At 40.0% G+C, this 21,622-nt stretch overlaps 1 protein-coding gene across 2 annotated transcripts in view; it reads right to left on the bottom strand.

Annotated features, from left to right (window-relative positions):
* Positions 1 to 21,622, bottom strand: part of LOC124774718 (trichohyalin) — a 402,178-nt gene that overhangs the window by 151,467 nt on the left and 229,089 nt on the right. For both annotated transcript variants that reach the window (XM_047249503.1, XM_047249504.1), the window contains exons 14-15: positions 13,034 to 13,155; positions 2,055 to 2,234 (exon numbers count right to left, since the gene is read on the bottom strand). In XM_047249503.1, the coding sequence (XP_047105459.1) occupies positions 2,055 to 2,234; positions 13,034 to 13,155 (302 nt within the window). The remainder of the gene's footprint in view (positions 1 to 2,054; positions 2,235 to 13,033; positions 13,156 to 21,622) is intronic.

Below are 21,622 nucleotides of genomic sequence, written 5' to 3'. Positions count from 1 at the left end.
TTTTATTACTTGTTTTCTTCCCACAAATCTCTTTGATTGTTTTCCAACTGAATGTGCATTACCTTTGGAAGTGGTATGCATTTACTATGATTCTCTACTTCTCATACCACTTGTCATATGATATTTCCACTCTGACTATCCCTATGACTCCCACTACATCATAAGACTGCTGTAAACATCAATGTCATATTCATGCATGAAAATAATGCCTAATGTACTGTCTTCCCGTTGCTGTTGTATCTGAAATCAAACATGATAATCTTCTGTGTACATTGTGTTTTATTCTATATTGACATGCTGTCAATTAATAAAATGATGGAAAGAAATATATGATTTCAGGCCAATCTCTTTCTTTCTTTATTTCTTTCAGCCACCTTTTATTCCATACATTTTCATTTTCCTCTGCTTCTTCTGGCCTCTTAATAGTTTTCGCTAGTCTCAATTGATAACTGCACATTAACTACATTTACCTTTCCTGTTGGGCTTCGCATTAGGACTCTCCCTCTCCTCTCCCACCTCAAAATTGAGTTTCCAAATCTCTTTCCTTATGGCATCCCTGATCCTAAATTGTGCAACTGAATTCTTTGAGCATAAAATTGTAACTCATGAATAGTGATGCATTTTACAAATTATAAGAAAGTAAAATTTCAGGTGAATAGAAAGTCTATGAGGACATGCTGAAAAGTAATGCCTCCAATTTTTTATTCTGTTCTCAATGTTGGTTGAGGTATTACATTTCACGCCTATTACTCAGTCGACTTTCCCACTTTGCTGATGCAAGATGCAATCCCTTGCTGCTAGAGAGCTCTGAACTGTACCATGTAACAAGGCAGTGGGTAGCGTAACTATCTCGGAGCATAAGAAATAGCATACTGTAATCGAGTTTCTGAAAGCTTGAATTCAAACAGTTCATCCACACATGTTGCACCCTCTCCTTGGCATGACATTGCCAGACCACACATGAGTGCTGTGACATCTGTAACAATGCGACGCATTGGGTTGATTGTCATAGGTCATCCTCCATACAGTCCCAGCTTGGGCCCATCTGATTTTCATTGTTTCCCAAATCTTATAGAACATCTTTGAGGAATTTACTTTGATATTGATAAAGCAGTGCAAGCAGAGGTGAGGTTGTGGCGTCTTCAACGAAGTCAAGCATTCAACAATGGAAGTATTTACAAATTGGTCTCCCGTGGGGGAAATATATTTTTTGCCAGGATGACTATGTTGAGAAACAAGTATGTAGACATGAAAAATAAAGATGTAGAATGTTAATAAATTTGTTTTATTTCAAAAGTTTTAAGGGTTTTTAAAATAAAAGATTTGGAGGCACTACTTTTCAGTATGCCATACTAAAATCCTTAAATAATGCCTTGCATCAGTTATTACTTGACTGGAATTTAAGAGAATTGTCATTCAAGCTAGGATTGACAATTCCAACTTCAGTGCTGCGATTTGTAGTGTCCATCAAAGCATTTCAGTAACAACACATTCGATTAGAACCTTCATCAATTTCATGAAATTGGAACAGATGGTTTCACTATACCTTGTAACACAGTTGGTAACTCCTCAATCATAAACAAAGATAAAATATGCATAGTCCCCTAAATGTTGCTCCAGCCTCAATGTCTTGTATATAATGAACAAGACGATACATTATCACTCACATTATAAAACAGGTTATGTGGTGAACATGAGAAACTACAAGTACTGAGAGTCTGAGTGTTCAAATATCTTTTGAATTTGCATGCATAAATTCTTCTCTGCTTCAAATAAGAGCAATTTTTCTTTTGTCTGTTCACTGCACATGTGTGCGGTGGTCTGTAGTCTCACACATTACTTATATTCCATGTAGTATTTTCCGTTGTAATAATGAGTGTTTTATCAGCTACATAGCTTCCAAAGTACAGAGCTTTATGAAACAAATATAACTGTGTGGCAATTAGGATACATTTTTCCTATTGTCTATTTTATCCTATAGAACAAAAATTAAGTGAGTGTAAAATCTTACACAATTATTTATAATGATTTAAAGAAAATATAAATTTGTATACCTTAATTTTCTGTTCGTACAGTACATCACTTCCCTTAGCAGGTTCTGGTGTTGTAATGGCAGCTGCACTTTTACGTGTTGTTTTGGCTGTTAATTTGTCCTGTAGGTCTTTAACTTTCTTCTTTAATGTTTCTCCTTCTTTCTCAAGTTCTTCAACCTTTCTCCGTAAAACAGCAGCTTCCTGTATAAAAAAAGATATAATTTTAAAAATATAACTTTTTACTAATTAAGTAAGTTATGAAGAGCTGAACTGTTTCTTAATTTTCAACTACATAATTTCTTGGTAAATATGGTATGGAAAGTTCTGACAGAATTTTAAAAAATTAGGAATAAAGGTAACAAAGCTCCAAGCAGTAGAGCTATCGAGTCATTGACACACACACACACACACACACACACACACACACACACACACACACACACACAGCCACAATATGCTGATTGAATTTTAATGGCCTGGTGCTTCTTGTTGGAAGATTCAAGTGGCGTCATTGAGACATTTCTGCTGGTGGCTCAGAAAACCAATGCGAGAGCTGACTTGGCGCCCAAAGTTGAGGCAAATATGAGCCACTCCAGCAGGAGGGTTAGTCATAAGCTCATGTCTGCATGATAGTTTTGCAGCTAAGTTGTTAAGCTATACTTGGTCATGCATCTTGCTTCCATCTGCAGTCAGTTTCCTCCATTTGCTGCGATCGTCAGCAAGTTGCTCCCACTTGTCACTGTCAACATCAAATGTGCACACATCATGCTTAATGCAATCCCTAAAGCATAGTGAAGGTCTTCCATGAGGTCTCTTGGCTCCTGCTATTTCACTGAGTAACGTGCACCGGGGCAGATGGGAGTGGTCCATATGATGCAGATGTCCTAACCACCACAGGTGACGTTGCTTGAGCATGGCAGTGATACTCTGTTGTTTTGCAGTTTTCAGAACCATATCACTTGTCACATGATCCTTCCATAATATTCCCAAGATGCTCGTAAGCACCGCAGCTGAAAGGTGTTGAGCTTCCATTCCTATTTGGCATACGAGTTCAAGTCTCAGCTCCATACAGGAGAGTACTCAGCACACATGATCGATACACAAGTATTTTTGGTGACAATGTAAGATGTTTGTTGACCCATACTTGTGTGTGGAACTTTCCAAAAGTGCTGGCAGTCTTTCCTATTCATGCATTTATCTTGTCATCCAGGGAGAGATCTTCTGTCATTATTGAACCAAGATAGCAGAATTTATTGACTACCTTCAGCAAGAAGCTGTCCAGTTTGATGACTGACAGATCTGTATAATCTTGTGCCATGACAACTGTCTTCTTTACATTTATAAACATGGAGAAGAGCTTGCATGCAGTAGAGAATTTATCCACGAGCTCTTGCAGATCATCTTGAGTATGCACTACAAATGCAGCATCATCAGCAAATAAAAGGCTATTTACAAGGAAGTCTTCTTGGAAGCACTTGGATCTGAGTAGAGAAGTGTTGAGCTTCCCATCATCTCTGGTATACAGATGAATGCCCAGGTTAGTTTCACCAAAAGCAACTTTCAGGAGAGCTGAGAAAAAAATATTGAACAGAGTGGGAGCCAATACGCAGCCTTGACAAACCCCTCTTTTCACAGCAAATGGGTTAGATGTGATTCCGTCGAAGACCACAGCATCTTCCATATCTTCAAAAGTACTGCATACAGTCCTTCTCTGCTGACTGTATCGAAAGCCTTGTTCAGTTCAATAAAGGCAATGAACAGAGGGGTTTTCTGCTTGTGGCACTTTTTCTTAATTTTCCAGACTCTGAAGATCATATCAACTGTAGATCGTTGGGGACAAAACCCGCATTGTTCCTCAGGGTATATGTGCTCAGCAAGCTTCTGAAGTCTGTCCAACACCACACAGGAAAATGTTTTTCCAGGTATACTCAGAAGTGAGATTCCACAGTGATAGTTGCAATTGCTGTGATCACCTTTACCTTTGTATAAAGTAGCAATATTAGCATTGTGCATGTCTTGCAGTACAATACCCTCAGCCCAACATTTCAGTAAGAGGTTGAAAAACAGCAGAAAAACTGGCTTAAGTTTTACAATTTCTGTGGAGATGTTGCCTTTGCCAGGGCACTTCCCACATTTAAGCTGTGCAATTGCTCTTTGAAGCTCCCCCATAGCAGATGTGATATCCAAGTCATGGTAAGGTGTTATCTGAGGAATTTCTTCCATTGCGTTTGGACTAATGGTGATGGGATGTGAGTAGAGGCTGGAGTAATGTTCTACCCAATAGTGCAATTGATGGTTTCAATCTGTGATGACTTTTCCATCTATTTTCTTGAGTGGTACAATCTTCTTTGGAACGGGTCTAATGGCCTGTTTGATGCCCAAGTACACACCACCAATGTCGCCAGCATTGAAACACTCCTGTATGCCAGTGCAAAGTTGTTCCCAATAGGAATTGATGCAGTTGCAGACAGTGTGTTGAACAGCTGCCTTTGCTTTGCTTAGTTCCCTGCATGTAGAATTGCAGGGGTTTTTATGCCAGATAACAGTGGCCTGACACATAGCCTCAAGGAGAGGTTTCAGGACATCTACATTCTCGATGAACCAATCCAGCGATTTTGCTTCCAGATTACCGAACACATTTCCAGCCGTAACGGTAAGAAATGATATTATCTTCTGCCAGTCTTCAAAAATAAGAGTGGCTGGGTCCCAGGGTTCCACCTCTTTTCATATCTTATCACTATATACGTCTACTGCAGCAGTGTTTCTTGTATGGTAAAGATTAATTTTTGTTTTGCAAGGTGTTCTGGAAGAGTGAAAATTTTTAGTCATGATGCGTACTTTTGTCAATACAAGTGCATGATCCATGTCACAGTCTGCACTAAGAAAAGAACATGAATAAAGAAAGTAATGTAAATCTTTCCTTTTAGTTAGAATAAGACCTAATTGGTGCCAACGTTTTGAGCGGGAGTGCATCCAGGAAACCTTGTGGTTCAGTTTGCCTTTTAAGTATGTAATGGTGACCCACAACTTATACTTTGCACAGAATTCAAGCAACCATAGACTATTTTTATTTATCTTGCCCACTCCGTGTTTGCCTAGGCAGTCAGGCCAAATGGCAAAATCACAACCAATACAAGCATTGAAATCACCAAGGGTGCACAGATGGTCCCCAGAGTGCATTCCTTGTACCACATCAATGAGTTGTTCATAAAACTGATACTTGGCATCTACAGCTGAGGTACGTGTTGGTGTATGTATAGATATCAGCGTCAGTAGTCCACTATCTGTTGTGAAACACAGTCATAATGCATTCTGAGATCGCAATTGGGTTTTCGGTATAACACAGCAAGTCACTGCAGACAGCAAAGCAGATTCCGTGCTGTCTGGGGCTAACAACATCTTTGCCCTTCCAGAAAAAGTGAAGTTTTTTCCCCGTATTGAGCCTTCTTCTGGTAGCCTGGTTTCCTCATTGCTGTTATAGTGATATAGAGTTGGACTAGCTCTAAGTCAATAGCAGCCATTTCATGTAGCTCTTGTGAGCCTCCACAGCTGTCCAGGAAGCCTTGCAGCATAGTGCAAATGTTCCGTGTACTGATGCATAGTGAAATATCTTTACTTTTTATTTTATTTTTATTTTTATTTTTTGTTTTTGTAGCAGCAGTGTGAGATATTATGGTGATAACTTCTAGCAGTGCTAGTGTTACAAACACCCAATGGAACAATCGGCACCAGGACAGGCCAGTACCTAACTGACTGGGGGCTGACCAGCTTGAAGTGGGTGTGACTGGCCAGTGGATCTACGATGGGCCCTCCCACTGTCAATAGCGACCCCTGGTGCCCACTCCTACACCCATTGGAGCGAGCTTCTGACCAGTAACTGCCACTATCCATGTTTGTTTCACATTGATGGAGTGTCCTCTCCGTGGATGCTACTGCACCTGAAATGCAGATTTTAGGTGACCGTGAGCTTGCCCACTACTCATGCCACCCTCTCGGCCTAGCTGACTGGTTCCACAGGAGCAATAATATGCAATGTGCGAGGTCAGTTTGGCCGCAGGCAATTGCCGCTCATTTCTGGTTGGACCGTACTTGTGCCTAATGGAAATGACGATTCCGGGTTTCAATTTGGAGTTGTCCCTCTCCTTTACAAATGGCATGCCAGTGCTAATGAAATCTGTATCACTGAAGACATGGGAAGCAGGATAGGATAAGAAGAAAGAAAGGGCATTGTGAGACACACTTTGTCTGGCTCCTCTGCAAAGGTCTGTCCAGCTTGGGAGGCCCTGCCAGTAGCTACACTACCGCTGGCATGACCCTCTGCTTCCCTGGAGCACGCAAACCCTCTAGCCCGCACAGACAGTGCTACTCTAAGGCGGTGTCTCCTGAGAGGGGCTGGCTGAATACACAATACTCTATTGCTTATTTAGCTGACACAATGCTCTATATATATATATATATATATATATATATAGGAGAAGGAAAGACAAAAGGATATGGGTTTTAAGGGAGAGGGTAAGGAGTCATTCCAATCCCGGGAGCGGAAAGACTTACCTTAGGGGGAAAAAAGGACAGGTATACACTCGCACACACACACATATCCATCCACACATACACAGACACAAGCAGACATTTGTGTCTGTGTATGTGTGGATGGATATGTGTGTGTGTGCGAGTGTATACCTGTCCTTTTTTCCCCCTAAGGTAAGTCTTTCCGCTCCCAGGATTGGAATGACTCCTTACCCTCTCCCTTAAAACCCATATCCTTTTGTCTTTCCTTCTCCTTCCCTCTTTCCTGACGAGGCAACCATTGGTTGCGAAAGCTAGAATTTTGTGTGTATGTTTGTGTTTGTGTGTGTTTGTGTTTGTGTGTTTGTTTGTGTGTTTGTGTGTTTGTTTGTGTGTCTATCGACCTGCCAGCGCTTTTGTTTGGTAAGTTTCATCATCTTTCTTTTTAGATATATTTTTCCCACGTGGAATGTTTCATATCAGTATAATGGAAGGAAACATTCCACGTGGGAAAAATTATATATAAATACAAAGATGAGGTGACTTACCGAACAAAAACGCTGGCAGGTCGATAGACCACAAACAAACACAAACATACACACAAAATTCAAGCTTTCGCAACAAATTGTTGCCTCATCAGGAAAGAGGGAAGGAGAGGGGAAGACGAAAGGAAGTGGGTTTTAAAGGAGAGGGTAAGGAGTCATTCCAATCCCGGGAGCGGAAAGACTTACCTTAGGGGGAAAAAAGGACAGGTATACACTCGCACACACGCACATATCCATCCACACATACAGACACAAGCAGACATATTTAAATATATATATATATATATATGTGTGTGTGTGTGTGTGTGTGTGTGTGTGTGTGTGTGTGAGTGTGTGTGTGTGTGTGTGTGTGTGTGTACTCTAGCCCAAAAAAGGATTTATCCTAAACCTAGTGAAGTTTTCAGTCTTGTTTGTGCACCTTCCAACAAATTGGTGCATCTACTATTTAATAAGTTGTTACATTTATTACTCTTAAATTAATCTCTTAGTCATTTATAAACAGACCTTCTAGAGACAGATGACTAAACTGTGAAGAGTATTTCATATTACTTGTTTGTTTTAAAAGAAAATTTACCATTCTTATAATACATACATCAGTAATCTGATATATTACAAAACTATATTATTTACAAAACAGTAATCACATTCTCTGCTGAAAACAACACTTGCTATACAAACACTAAAGGATTGATACATACAAATGGGAGAGAAATGGCAGAATTGTTTCCTTAATTATCTGGGCAAGAATACTTTCCAAATATCAGTGCTATGCTGTAGTGGTGATCAGAACACTCTACAATAATAATACTGGTCAAGTTCTGCACTATAGTGACATGTTAGTGAAATATCCAATTCAAAATAGGCTTAAAGGTGCTATGTGCTCAAACATATGCTCTTTCCTTACACTTGTGAGTAAGAGGCATGACCACAACGACAGAGTGGAAATACGTTCTGTTTTGGTGGATGACTTTTTAATCAAGCCAGACTTTGGCCAAAAAGATTGGACATGGTCACTAGCATAACAGAGAGACAGAATATAAATGACAATCCTTCTCCGGCTCATACACATGAAGAACTGCATTTTCTGTCAACTGCTTCAGGAGTGTTGATGAATGATTTGGGGTGACTTTGAATTCTCAGGAAACCAGTGTACTAACACAGCTTGTCCCTGGAATTTCTCTTGCAGACTATGATTACTATAATCTCCCATACTCAACTGCAGCAGACAGACTTCATCTCCTACCTTGGAAACATTCTCTTGTATCACCGTGCTTATGAAAGGTATACAAAAAATCAGTGCTACCCATGCAGCCTTTAGATGCCTCTCACATTATGTCTTTTTCAATAAAGATTTGCAAACTAACAGTGGCCCAGGCAGTTATTGTCCCAATTTTGCAGCACTGATTATTTACCTCATGACATCATAGAATTGCTTTTACCAGCAGATACTGACCACTTATGAAGTTTCTTGTAAACAATCCACTGCAGCTCAAAAGGAACAATGATGCACATAATTACAACACCAGAAGGACAAATGACATCCATTACATCACATAAATGTTGCCTTCAGCACAAAAAGGGATGCACAGTACTGCAACTAAAATTTTTGATATAAAATGTCTGATAGACAGCAAAGTAAAATTTGAAAACAAAATGAAAAAGTTTCCCCTTGAGAAATCCTTCAGTTCCATAGAAGAACTTCTTTTATTTTAAAGTGTAACAGTTGGTGGGTGGGAATTACTAACTCACATTTGTGTAACTTACAATAATACAACTTCTAAATGTCCAGCATGTAGTCGTATTTACAAATTAATTTATAATGTGAATCTAAAATGACTCATTCTGCATCATTATGAAATCCATAGAACATGAAACTATAAGACACCCTGAAATGAAACCCTAAAATTGTAGCCATATTTACAAATTAATTTGTAGTGCGAATGTAAAATGACTCATTCTACATCATTATGAAATCCGTAGAATGTGAAAATATAAGACACCCTCAAATGAAACCCTAAACTTCATCACAATGGGACCATGGAGTTGTTCCATTCAAATGCAATCACCATATGAATTAAGGCATTCATCCCACTGGAAGATGAGGTCATCAGTTCCTGTTTCATAGAATGTGGTCAGTCACTGATAAGTCCACCACCACACCCATTCGTGCACTTCCTCGCTTGACTGAAACTAATACACAAGCATGTCTTTCTTCAGGTCACCGAAGAGGTGAAAATCACATAGTCAATGATCCTGAAGGTACAAAGGATGTTGCAGTGTTTACCAACCAAGTCACTGAAGTGTAGCCTTCATCTAATTGGCAGTGTGGTGGTAGACACTATCATGCAGCAGAATGATTCTATCTCATAGAACTATGCATTGATTTTGGTTCCATGCTCAATGACTAATTTTGGTTCCACGCTCAATGAACTCGATGACCAGAGGACCCCTATAGTCAAAGAAGAACATCATGACCTTAGATGATACCACCATTTCAAACCTGAGGGCAAACGGCCAAGCCAACAGTTTAAACATCCCACATCTCTCCCACCCAAGAAATCCAAAGCCTTTTTCCAAACGTTAGGGTAGAGTCAGGATGATCCTCTTCTTAGACTGCATGGGCCCCCTGCTCTTCACGTTCCTTTGGCGTGGAACTGCAATCAATGCACAGTGCTATGAAGACACTTTCCAGAAAATGTAATGGGTCATAAAGTAAAAAATGTCCAGGAATGCTGTCATACAGCATCATTCTGTTGCACCATAAAGCCAGCCAGCCCTCTCACTGCCAATTGGATGAAGGCTATGCATGCCTCAGTGATTTGGTTGGGAAACACTGCAACATCCTCCATACTGCACACATCATTCACTGTGTTACTTTCACATTCTCATGACCTGAAGAATGACTTGCATAGACACCAGTTTCAGTTGGATGGGGAAGTGGATCTGTCAGTAGCCATCTGAGTTCTATGAAACAGGACTTGATCGTCTCATCAACACAGTGGGATAAATGTCAGGATGTATGTGGTTGTTACTTCTGAATGGAACTATTCAATGGTCCCATAGAGGTGGGTGTTCATCACTGCCCCTCATAACTAACAAACAAACATTGAATGGGAGTGTTAGTATTCAGTTTCACATGGATGTACTAAGCCAAGGACATACAGTATAAAATCCACCGTTTTTGTGTGTAGTATTAAATAGATCAGCCACATCCTGCACATTACTGATGACAGACTTCCTTCACAAAACCTGTATGGTGACCCCAGTATTGGTGGGGGAGCTCGACATGCTGCTCTAAAGGGTTACAAGGAGCAGCTTAAAAAGACCTTAAAAAGCTCAGATAACTTCTAATATTTGGGATGCTGTGATAGAAAAACAAAAGCTGTGCCACTCAACCATATAAGCTGTAAATTTCTCTGTTGGTACAAGACAGGTGATTGAAGCTCAGCAAAGAAGGGAACTATGGCAAATGCAACCTTGATCTACATCTGCTTCATGGACCAATAAATCTGTCGAATGAAGGTGACATTTTCCACTATGTTGTTGTTGTTGTGGTCTTCAGTCCTGAGACTGGTTTGATGCAGCTCTCCATGCTACCCTATCCTGTGCAAGCTTCTTCATCTCCCAGCACTTATTGCAACCTACATCCTTTTGAATCTGCTTAGTGTATTCACCTCTTGGTCTCCCTCTACGATTTTTACCCTCCACGCTGCCCTCCAATGCTAAATTCGTGATCCCTTGATGCCTCAGAACATGTCCTACTAACCGGTCCCTTCTTTTTGTCAACTTGTGCCACAAACTCCTCTTCTCCCCAATTCTATTCAATACTTCATCATTAGTTATGTGATCTACCCATCTAATCTTCAGCATTCTTCTGTAGCAACACATTTCGAAAGCTTCTATTCTCTTCTTGTCCAAACTATTTATCATCCATGTTTCACTTCCATACATGGCTACACTCCATACAAATACTTTCAGAAACGACTTCCTGACACTTAAATCTATACTCGATGTTAACAAATTTCTCTTCTTCAGAAACGCTTTCCTTGCCATTGCCAGTCTACATTTTATATCCTCTCTACTTCGACCATCATCAGTTATTTTACTCCACAAATAGCAAAACTCCTTTACTACTTTAAGTGTCTCATTTCCTAATTTTCCACCAAGGCAGCATATTTATTAAGACCTCTTCTTAGTTACACAAGTTTCAGCTTAAAGAGTCAGTTTTGAATATGTATGCTACGATGTCATACACATGAAAATGTAATGGATTCAGCCAATATGTTATTGTTTTTGATGGTGTGGAAATCAATATGAATCTGCTGTCGTATTTGTGCAGTTCTAAAGCATCAACTGCAAACTGACCAGCACAGCACTGCAAAACGGCATCAAGAAGGTGCTGACCTGCATGCCAATGGAAAGAGCAGGCAGGAAGACAGAGTTCAGCACCCACTCTGAATGCTGACTTAATGAGCCACCCATAGCTGGTCAGGCCTCAGTTCGGTCACAGACTTCAAGAGCATCAGTACTGAGTAACAGGAAGATGATACTTAGCCTGCATACTACAGTAGTAATAGTGTGTAAAAGTAATTACAGATAGGAGGCACAGGAAGCAAATTATGCCACCTCACAATGAGAAGTTATGTTGCCCTCCTTTTTAGAAATAAAGTTTTCTATTGGTCTGCATATGTTATGTACAGATCATTTTGGATTCCTGCCACCAGCAATTGCAACTTCTTTCCTTCCTTGTTTGTGTCAGTGCTGACTCCCATAGTAGCTGACATAACAGTATTAGTATGCATGACACTTGGGTGAACATTCAAAACTGGCTTTTTAAGCTCAAACTACCCTTAGTTTACTTTTTATCTCTGGTTGTATAGCTAAAAAGAAATTTTAATAAACATATAGACTAAATGGAAAAAAGGTCCCTTTCACTCAGTCATGTGCCTCACCTACAGTTAGGTATATATGGACACACATTTCATCCACAGATTGATGTCCTACACTAGCCCTATAATACACTGCAGGTGAATGATGAGGGTTCACCAATGTAGACAATGGTAACAACACACATTAAACAAGACTTCAATTCATGCTCCACATGTTAACCACTTCAAGTGTGTAACGTGATGAATCAAAATTTGATGTTTCAATCAAGTTACAAGTGACAAAAATGTCTATACATAATGTATTAACAAAGTTTACCATAAAGATGACACATTTAGTTGTTGACGGGCGCAACTAAAAGGCACTTACCACATTCGCTTTTGGTCACAGCCTTCATCATAAAAAGAAACATACGCACATATTCACTCACACACAAGAGCACACCTCATGCACACATGACCACCATCTCTGGCAGCTTGGACTAGCATTAATGTGTAACTGTCTTTTAGTTGTGCCTGTCTGCATCTTAACATCTCATCTCTACAGTAAGTAGCAATATATCTTTCCTGACTCCAACCTGGAGTTTCCACTGTTTCACATTTAATGTGTGTGTGTGTGTGTGTGTGTGTGTGTGTGTGTGTGTGTGTGAGTAATCCCTTCCACCCCGTGACCACTACCACCACCAGCCCCTTCGATGACATCTCCCACCAGCCCCTTCGATGACATCTCTCACAACACAGACAGCATTTGATTATCTTGCTTGTGTTGTGCAAAATTTATTCTTCCAGCAGCATGCCCTTAAGTAAATATATATCAAATACTAATAATCATGGCTCTTATTATTTTCATTGTTTACAGTACCTAGCTGTCTCTTGTCACACAATTTTTCTACTTCCTTTCTATGTATGAAACTGGATTTCAAACCATCAACTGCAGTGGTCATCCAGGAAGGAAACTGTATACTATAAGGATGAACTAATGTATTCATATAGGTCCAACAAAAATAATGCGCATGATAAGATCATATTGAAGCTATTAATCATAGGCACAGTATGAGCTCACCTGCTCATTGAGTTCAAGTAGCAACCGCAACTCTGCTGGGTCCTCTTCATCTGATATACCCTCATCTTTCTCTATTGGAGGCTCTGGTGTCAATCGAGCAGGACCTGGACTGTTTCGATGACCTTAAATCAAATGATATTTTCTCTCTGTACACAATACCAACATAATGACAATAGTGATAGTCATGAACTGCATTTACATTCATATTTACTTATTGTTCATCAATAATGCACATGATATAGGTTTCATCACATAACAACACATAACACATAACAACTATGTACATTTAGGCACCTATGTAAGTGAAAAGTATACACAACCTATTCCAAATATAGCACAATTAACAACGTTGAAAACTGGCTAAAGAAATCAAGAGTGGTAAAAAAATGTAACACAATATACATTAGTATCTGTACCAATGCATAGCTCCTATTTAACTAAAGTAAATTATTAATACTCCGTTACATTAATTCTGCATATTGGTGTTAGGTGCTACCTTTCTTAGATTTCTTGACGCGAGGAGTCATGAATGTTACAACAAAAATGGAACTAACAGATTAAATTTAAAATTTCACTAATCTCAACAAAATCTGTTCAATAGGGATATGGTAGTGCATTAATGTCACAAATCCAGCTCATAAATGTAATTTCTAATATTACTGTTGAGCACATGCTGTATTTTGAAAAAAAAAAGTTGGTTTTACTTTAAAAACAAGCTGTTTGTATGCTGTTTTCAGTTATAAAATTAATGTATCTTTACGCTCCTTTTTTAGAAAGAATTGTGGAGTCTCAATCAACAAATAATCATGTACAGCTTAGCCAGTCGTATCTGGCTTTCAAAATACTCTAACAAATGATTTATCTGGGCTGCATCAGGAACATATGTTAATAAAACTGAAGACCTCTGCAAACAAACTATTTAAAGAAATGAAAATTCTAACAACTTATACTTACACAGTTATCAGATGGACTGATTCTTCAGTGCTGTCCAATTGACAGGCAGGGAGGCGGTGAGGCTGCTGTGGTGGGGTAGCAGGTGTGTTGGAGGATGCACTTGTATGTCTGTCTGGACATTCTGGATGAGTTTTGTGTGCTGGATGGTGCTGGACATGATCTCATCATATTAACACCAACACCCATGATGCACTAAGTTGGTATCCTTCATCCCTATTGACCAGATTTTTGTAACTCCTTATTTCTATGGAGTTCTTTATAATTGTGCTCCGATAGCCAATTGTTTGGCATAGCATCTTGGTGATATGAAAGTCAAGGGTATGGTCTTCCTTGAAACTACACTCTGCTATTGCTGACTTCTCTGTATGTCCCAGTCATACATGCCTAATGTGCTCCTTGCAGTGTTACACACTACAGTGCTGCATTTGCCCAATGTATTGTTGGTCACATTCACAGGTGATGCTGTATGTCTCAGACATGCTCAGTTTTAGTGGGTCTTCTGCAGAGTGGAGGTATCCTTTCGTCTTAGAAACTTGTCAGAGGACAATTTATGTCAGATTTTTCAAGCAGCCTTCCAATTTGAATAAGGGAGGTCACAAGTATGGAAGGAAAGCAAGTCTCTTGTCTTCTTCTCCCTCTCCCCAGTTATCTGCATCTTTTCTCTTCTCAAATAATGCCCTACTAATCTGCAGTTCACTGTACCCAGCTCTGTAGAACACTTCATTCAGGTGCTGTAATTTGGCTGGGTGGCTTTCATTTGATGTGCACCCCATCTACCAGGGTGGTGCCACTGTGTGCCACTGCACTGAATGGTAGCAGCTTGTAGCATTGTGGAACAGGTCTGTGTGGTCTCCTTCCTATATACTGCACAGTCCAGTGTACCATCTGCCTTCTTCTTTATTGGTATGTACAAGAAAGGGAAACAACTGTAGATCGGGCAAACACAGAGGCGTATTTCAAAATGCTACGAGGAGCACATTAGGCATGTATTAGAGGAGGACAGAGAGAAATCAGTGGTAGCGTAGCATAATGTCAAGGGAAACCACATCTTTGAGTTTCAGAACATCAAAGTGCTAGACCAAGCAACCTGCTATTGGGACAGCATTATAAAGGAATCCACATAAATAAGGATTCATGAGAACCCTGTCAATAGGGATGAAGGATACCAACTTAGTGTGGTGTGGAATCCCACATTATCAGCAATATGACAAGAGTGCATCCAGCACTGTCCAGCAGATGAGACACATCAGGAACGTCCAGTTAGAGATGAGAGTGCAGCCTCTGGCACACTCGACAGCCCACCACTGCAGCCTAACATTCCTCCCCACCTGTCAGCTGGACAGAATGAAGCCACCGGCAGGCAGCTGGAAGGGGGCACACTGCTAGTACAAATATTGCAGCACCTACAATATCTCAACCACAGGCTTTGTTGACTTTGTAACAGTCTTGGCTGGAGATTTCAGGAATTGCAATATCAGTGGAGAATTGTGGGACTCCCCTTGATAGGTCAGGGATGCACTACACAAAGGAAGCAGCTACTAGGGCAGCAGAGAACTTGTGGAGCCCATATGGGTTTTTTTGGAGTTAGGTGGTGGTTTGAAGTATTCTGATGAACATATGGGAGTCGATATGCAGATAGTGAAAGTACACCACATTCAAAGTAAAGACACTAAACTGTCTAGATTTTATCACTAAATTGTTGTAGTATTCATAACAAAGTTCCCAAATTTACTACTCTTCAGGATATTTGTCATGCTTAAATTATTCTTGGGACCAAGAGCTGGCTGAAACCCTTAGTAAAAAGCTCTGAAATATTTAGCGAGACATGGAATAAATATCATACAGACAGATTAGATGCCCTATGAGGGACAATATTCATAGCAGTCGACAAATGTATTGCCTCAACTGAGGTTGAATTTTAGTGTGATGATGAAATTATGTGGACGCGTATAACAGGTCTACGTGAAGTCAGGTTAATTGCTGGATGTTTTTACTAGCCACCTGATTCTTCTGTGGCAGATTTAGAGTCATTCAAAGAAACTCTATGCTCAGTAGTGCAGAAATAACCAGATAATGCAACATTAGGCGGAGGTTACTTTTACCTGCAGATTATAGACTGGGAAGTCTATGGATTCATTGCAGTAAGTATGGACATCCAGTCTCATGAAGTACTGCTGGACACATTTTTAGAAAACTGTCTCACTAAAAGCAGACAAATATCCCCCCATGAACTGTGGACCTTGCCATAGATGGGGAGGCTTGCATGCCTCAGCGATACAGATAGCCGTACCATAGGACCAACCAAAACGATGCAGTATCTGTTGAGAGGCCATACAAATGTATGATTCCTGAAGAGGGGCAGCAGCCTTTTCAGTAATTGCACGGGCAACAGTTTGGATGTTTGGCTGATCTGGCCTTGTAACATTAACCACAATGGCCTTGCTGTGCTGGTACTGTGAACAGCTGAAAGCAAGGGGAAACTACAGCTGTAACTTCTCCCCAGGGCATGCAGCTTTACTGTATGGCTACATGATGGTGGTGTCCTCTTGGGTAAAATATTCTGGAGGTAAAATAGTCCCCCATTCAGATCTCCAGGTGGGGACTACTCAGGAGGACGTCATTATCAGAAGAGAGAAAACTGGCATTCTGCATATCAAAGCATGGAATGTCAGATCCCTTAATAGAGCAGGTAGGTTACAAAATTTAAAAAGGAAAATGGATAGGTTAAAGTTAGATATAATGGGAATAGGTTCAGTGGCAGGAGGAACAAGAATTCTGGTCAGGTGAATGTTGTTTTTGTTGTGGTCTTCAGTCCTGAGACTGGTTTGATGCAGCTCTCCATGCTACTCTATCCTGTGAAAGCTTCTTAATCTCCCAGTACCTACTGCACCCTACATCCTTCTGAATCTTCTTAGTGTATTCATCTCTTGGCCTCCCTCTACGATTTTTACAATCCACGCTGCCCTCCAATTCTAAATTGGTGATCCCTCGATGTCTCGGAACATGTCCTACCAACCGATCCCTTCCTCTAGTCAAGTTGTGCCACAAGCTACTCTTCTCCCCAATTCTATTCAATACCTCTACATTAGTTATGTGATCTACCCATCTAATCTTCAGCATTCTTCTGTAGCACCACATTTCGAAAGCTTCTGTTCTCTTCTTGTCTAAACTATTTATCGTCCATGTTTCACTTCCATAAAAATACTTTCAGAAACGACTTCCTGACATTTAAATCTATGCTCAATGTTAACAAATTTTTCTTCTTCAGAAACGCTTTCCTTGCCATTGCCAGTCCACATTTTATATCCTCTCCACTTCGACCATCATCAGTTATTTTGCTCCCCAAATAGCAAAACTCATCTACTACTTTAAGTGTCTCATTTCCTAATCTAATTCCCTCAGCATCACCTGACTTAATTCGACTACATTCCATTATCCTCGTTTTGCTTTTATTGATGTTCATCTTATACCCTCCTTTCAAGACACTGTCCATTCCGTTCAACTGCTCTTCCAATTCCTTTGCTGTCTCTGACAGAATTACAATGTCATCGGCGAACCTCAAAGTTTTTATTTCTTCTCCATGGATTTTAATACCTACGCCAAACTTTTCTTTTGTTTCCTTTATTACTTGCTCAACACACAGATTGAATAACATCGGGGCTAGGCTACAACCCTGTCTCAATCCCTTCCCAACCACTGCTTCCCTTTCATACCCCTCGACTCTTACAACTGCCATCCGCTTTCTGTACAAATTGTAAATAGCCTTTCGCTCCCTGTATTTTACCCCTGCCACCTTCAGAATTTGAAAGGGAATATTCCAATCAACATTGTCAAAAGCTTTCTCTTAGTCTACAAATGCTAGAAACGTAGGTTTGCCTTTCCTTAATCTTTCTTCTCAAGATAAGTTGTAGGGTCAGTATTGCCTCACGTGTTCCAACATTTCTACGGAATCCAAACCAATCTTTCACGAGGTCGGCTTCTATTAGTTTTTCCATTCATCTGTAAAGAATTCACGTTAGTATTTTGCAGCTGTGACTTATTAAACTGATAGTTCGGTAATTTTCACATCTGTCAACACCTGCTTTCTTTTGGATTGGAATTATTATATTCTTCTTGAAGTCTGAGGGTATTTCGCCTGTCTCATGCATCTTGCTCACCAGATGTTAGAGATTTGTCAGGACTGGCTCTCCCAAGGCTGTCAGTAGTTCTAATGAAATGTTCTCTACTCCGGGGGCCTTGTTTCGACTCAGGTCTTTCAGCGCTCTGTCAAACTCTTCACGCAGTATCATATCTCCCATTTCATCTTGATCTACATCCTCTTCCATTTCCATAATATTGTCCTTAAGTACATCGCCCTTGTATAGACCCTCTATATACTCCTTCCACCTTTCTGCTTTCCCTTCTTTGCTTACAACTGGGTTTCCATCAAAGCTCTTGATATTCATGCAAGTGCTTCTCCTTTCTCCAAAGGTCTCTTTAATTTTCCTGTAGGCAGTATCTATCTATCTTACCCCCAGTGAGATAAGCCTCTACATCCTTAAATTTGTCCTCTAACCATCCCTGCTTAGCCATTTTGCACTTCCTATCTATATCATTTTTGAGACGTTTGTATTCCTTTTTGCCTGCTTCATTTACTGCATTTTTGTATTTTCACCTTTCATCAATTAAATTCAATATTTCTTCTGTCACCCAAGGGTTTCTACTAGCACTAGAGAACGATTGACAAGAACGGGGGAAGAAAATATAGTAGAAGAAGAATGAGTAGCTTTGAGAGGTGAAATAGTGAAGGCAGCAGAGGATCAAGTAGGTAAAAAGATGAGATCTAGTAGAAACCCTTGAGAAATGGAAGAGATTTGAATTTAATTGATGAAAGGAGAAAATATAAAAATGCAGTAAATGAAGCAGGCAAAAAGGGATACAAATGTCTCAGAAATGAGATCGACAGGAAGTGCAAAAGGGCTAACCAGGGATGACTAGAGGACAAGTGTAAGGATGTAGAGGCATATATCACTAGGGGTAAGATAGACACTGCCTACAGGAAAATTAAAGAGACCTTTGCAGAAAAGAGAACCACTTGTATGAATATGAAGAGCTCAGATGGAAACCCAGTTCTAAGAAAAGAAGGGATAGCAGAAAGGTGGAAGGAGTATATAGAGGGTCTGTACAAGGGCAATGTACTTGAGGACAATATTAAGGAAATGGAAGAGGGCGTAGATGTAGATGAAATGGGAGATATGATACTGTGTGAAGAGTTTGACAGAGTACTGAAAGACCTAAGTCAAAACAAGGCCCCGGGAGTAGACAACATTCCATTACGACTACTGATAGCCTTGGGAGAGCCAGCCCTGACAAATTCTACCATCTGGTGAGCAAGATGTATGAGACAGGCGAAATACCCTCGACTTCAAGAAGAATATAATAATTTCAATCCCAAAGAAAGCTATCATAGTAATAAGTCATGGCTGCAAAGTACTGACATGAATTCTTTACAGATGAATGGAAAAACTGTTAGGAGCGAACCTCAGGGAAGATCAGTTTGGATTCCATAGAAATGTTGGAACACATGAAGCAATACTGACCCTACGACTTTTCTTAGAAGATAGATTAAGGAAAGGCAAAACTTTTCTTAGAGAAAGCTTTCGACAATGTTGTCTGAAACACTCTCGTTCAAATTCTAAAAGTGGAAGGGGTAAAATACAGGGAGCGAAAGGCTATTTACAATTTGTACAGAAACCAGATGGCAATTAAAAGAGTCAAGGGGCATGAAAGGGAAGCAATGGTTGGGAAGGGAATGAGACAGGGTTGTACCCTATCCCCGATGTTATTCAATCTGTATATTGAGCAAGTGGCAAAGGAAACAAAAGAAAAATTTGGAGTAGGGATTAAAATCCATGAAGAAGAAATAAAAACTTTGAGGTTTGCCGATGACATTATAATTCTGTCAGAGACAGCAAAGGACCTGGAAGAGCAGCTGAACAGAATGGACGGTGTCTTGAAAGGAGGATATAAGATGAACATCAACAAATGCAAAACAAGGCTAATGGAATGTAGTCTAATTAAATCGGGTGATGCTGAGGGAATTAGATTAGGAAAGGAGATGCTTAAAGCAGTAGATGAGTTAAGCTATTTGGGGAGCAAAGTAACTGATGGTTGTCGAAGTAGAGAGGATATAAAATGTAAACTGGCAATGGCAAGGAAAGCACTTCTGAAGAAGAGAAATTTTTTAACACTGAGTATAGATTTAAGTGTCAGGTAGTCTTTTATGAAAGTATTTGTATGGAGTGTAGTCATGTATGAAAGTGAAACATGGACAATAAATAGTTCAGACAAGAGGAGAATAGAAGCTTTCGAAATGTGGTGCTACAGAAGAATGCTGAAGATGAGATGGGTAGATCACATAACTAATGAGGAGGTACTGAATAGAAGTGGGGAGAAGAGAAATTTGTGGCACAACTTGACTAGAAGAAGGGATCAGCTAGTAGGACATGTTCTGAGGCATCAAGGGATCACCAATTTAGTATTGGAGGGCAGCGTGAAGGGTAAAAATCATAGAGGAAGACCAGGAGATGAAAACACTTAGCAGATTCAGAAGGATGTGGGTTGCAGTAGGTACTGGGAGATGAAAAAGCTTGCACAGGATAGAGTAGCATGGAGAGCTGCATCAAACCTGTCTCTGGGCTGAGGACCACAACAACAACAATGGAAATATTTTAGATCTCACATCTACAAGCAGCCTGACCTTATCAACAGTGTCACTGTAGAGACAAGGATTAGTTATCACGTGATCATAGTGATGATGGTTACTAAAGTTAATAAATCAGTCAAGGAGGGTAGGACAGTATTTTTGCTACAAGGAGCTGATAAGCAGTTTTTACCATTCCACTTAGACACTGAATGGACGTAATTTAGATTGAGGATGATGGATGCAGAGGAATTATGTGCAATGTTTAAATGGATTGTAAATCATGCCCTGGATAAGTATGTGCCAAGTGGGTGGATTAATGAGAGGAAAGACCCACCATGGTTTAATAACAAAATTTGAAAAATGCTGAGAAAGCAAAGACTGTTACACTCTTGATTCAAATGAGAATGCACAAATGGAAACAGGCAAAAGTTAGTAGAGCTTCCTGCACCTGTAAAATGATCGATACGTAAAGCATACAATAGCTAACATCAACACGCCAAACCAAAATATTTTGCTGAGAACCCATGAAAATTCTGGTCCTATGTAAAATAACTAAGCAGGTCAAAGGCTTCTATCCAATCACTTATTCACCAGTCCAGTGTGGCAACAGAAGATAGCAAAAGGAAACCAGGAGTTTTAAATTTCACATTTAAGCAACAGGTCACATAGGAGGATTGTACAAACGTACCACCTTTTAGCCATCGCACAGACTCCCATATGGAGGACATAGTAATAGGCATCACTGGCATAAAGAAGCAACTGAAAGAGTTGAAAACAAATAAGTCACCAGGTCCAGATGGAATCCCAATTCAGTTTTACAAACTGGCATGGGCCCTTATTTAGCTTGCATTTATCATGATTCTCTTGTTCAGTGCAAAGTCCACAGTGACTGGAAGAAAGTGCAGGTGACTCCCTTACGCAAGAAGGTTAAAGATTGAACCTGAAAAATT

Source organism: Schistocerca piceifrons, chromosome 2 (assembly GCF_021461385.2).
Source record: "Schistocerca piceifrons isolate TAMUIC-IGC-003096 chromosome 2, iqSchPice1.1, whole genome shotgun sequence".
Taxonomy (NCBI): Eukaryota; Metazoa; Arthropoda; class Insecta; order Orthoptera; family Acrididae; genus Schistocerca; species Schistocerca piceifrons.
This window is presented reverse-complemented; position numbering and strand designations above follow the sequence as displayed.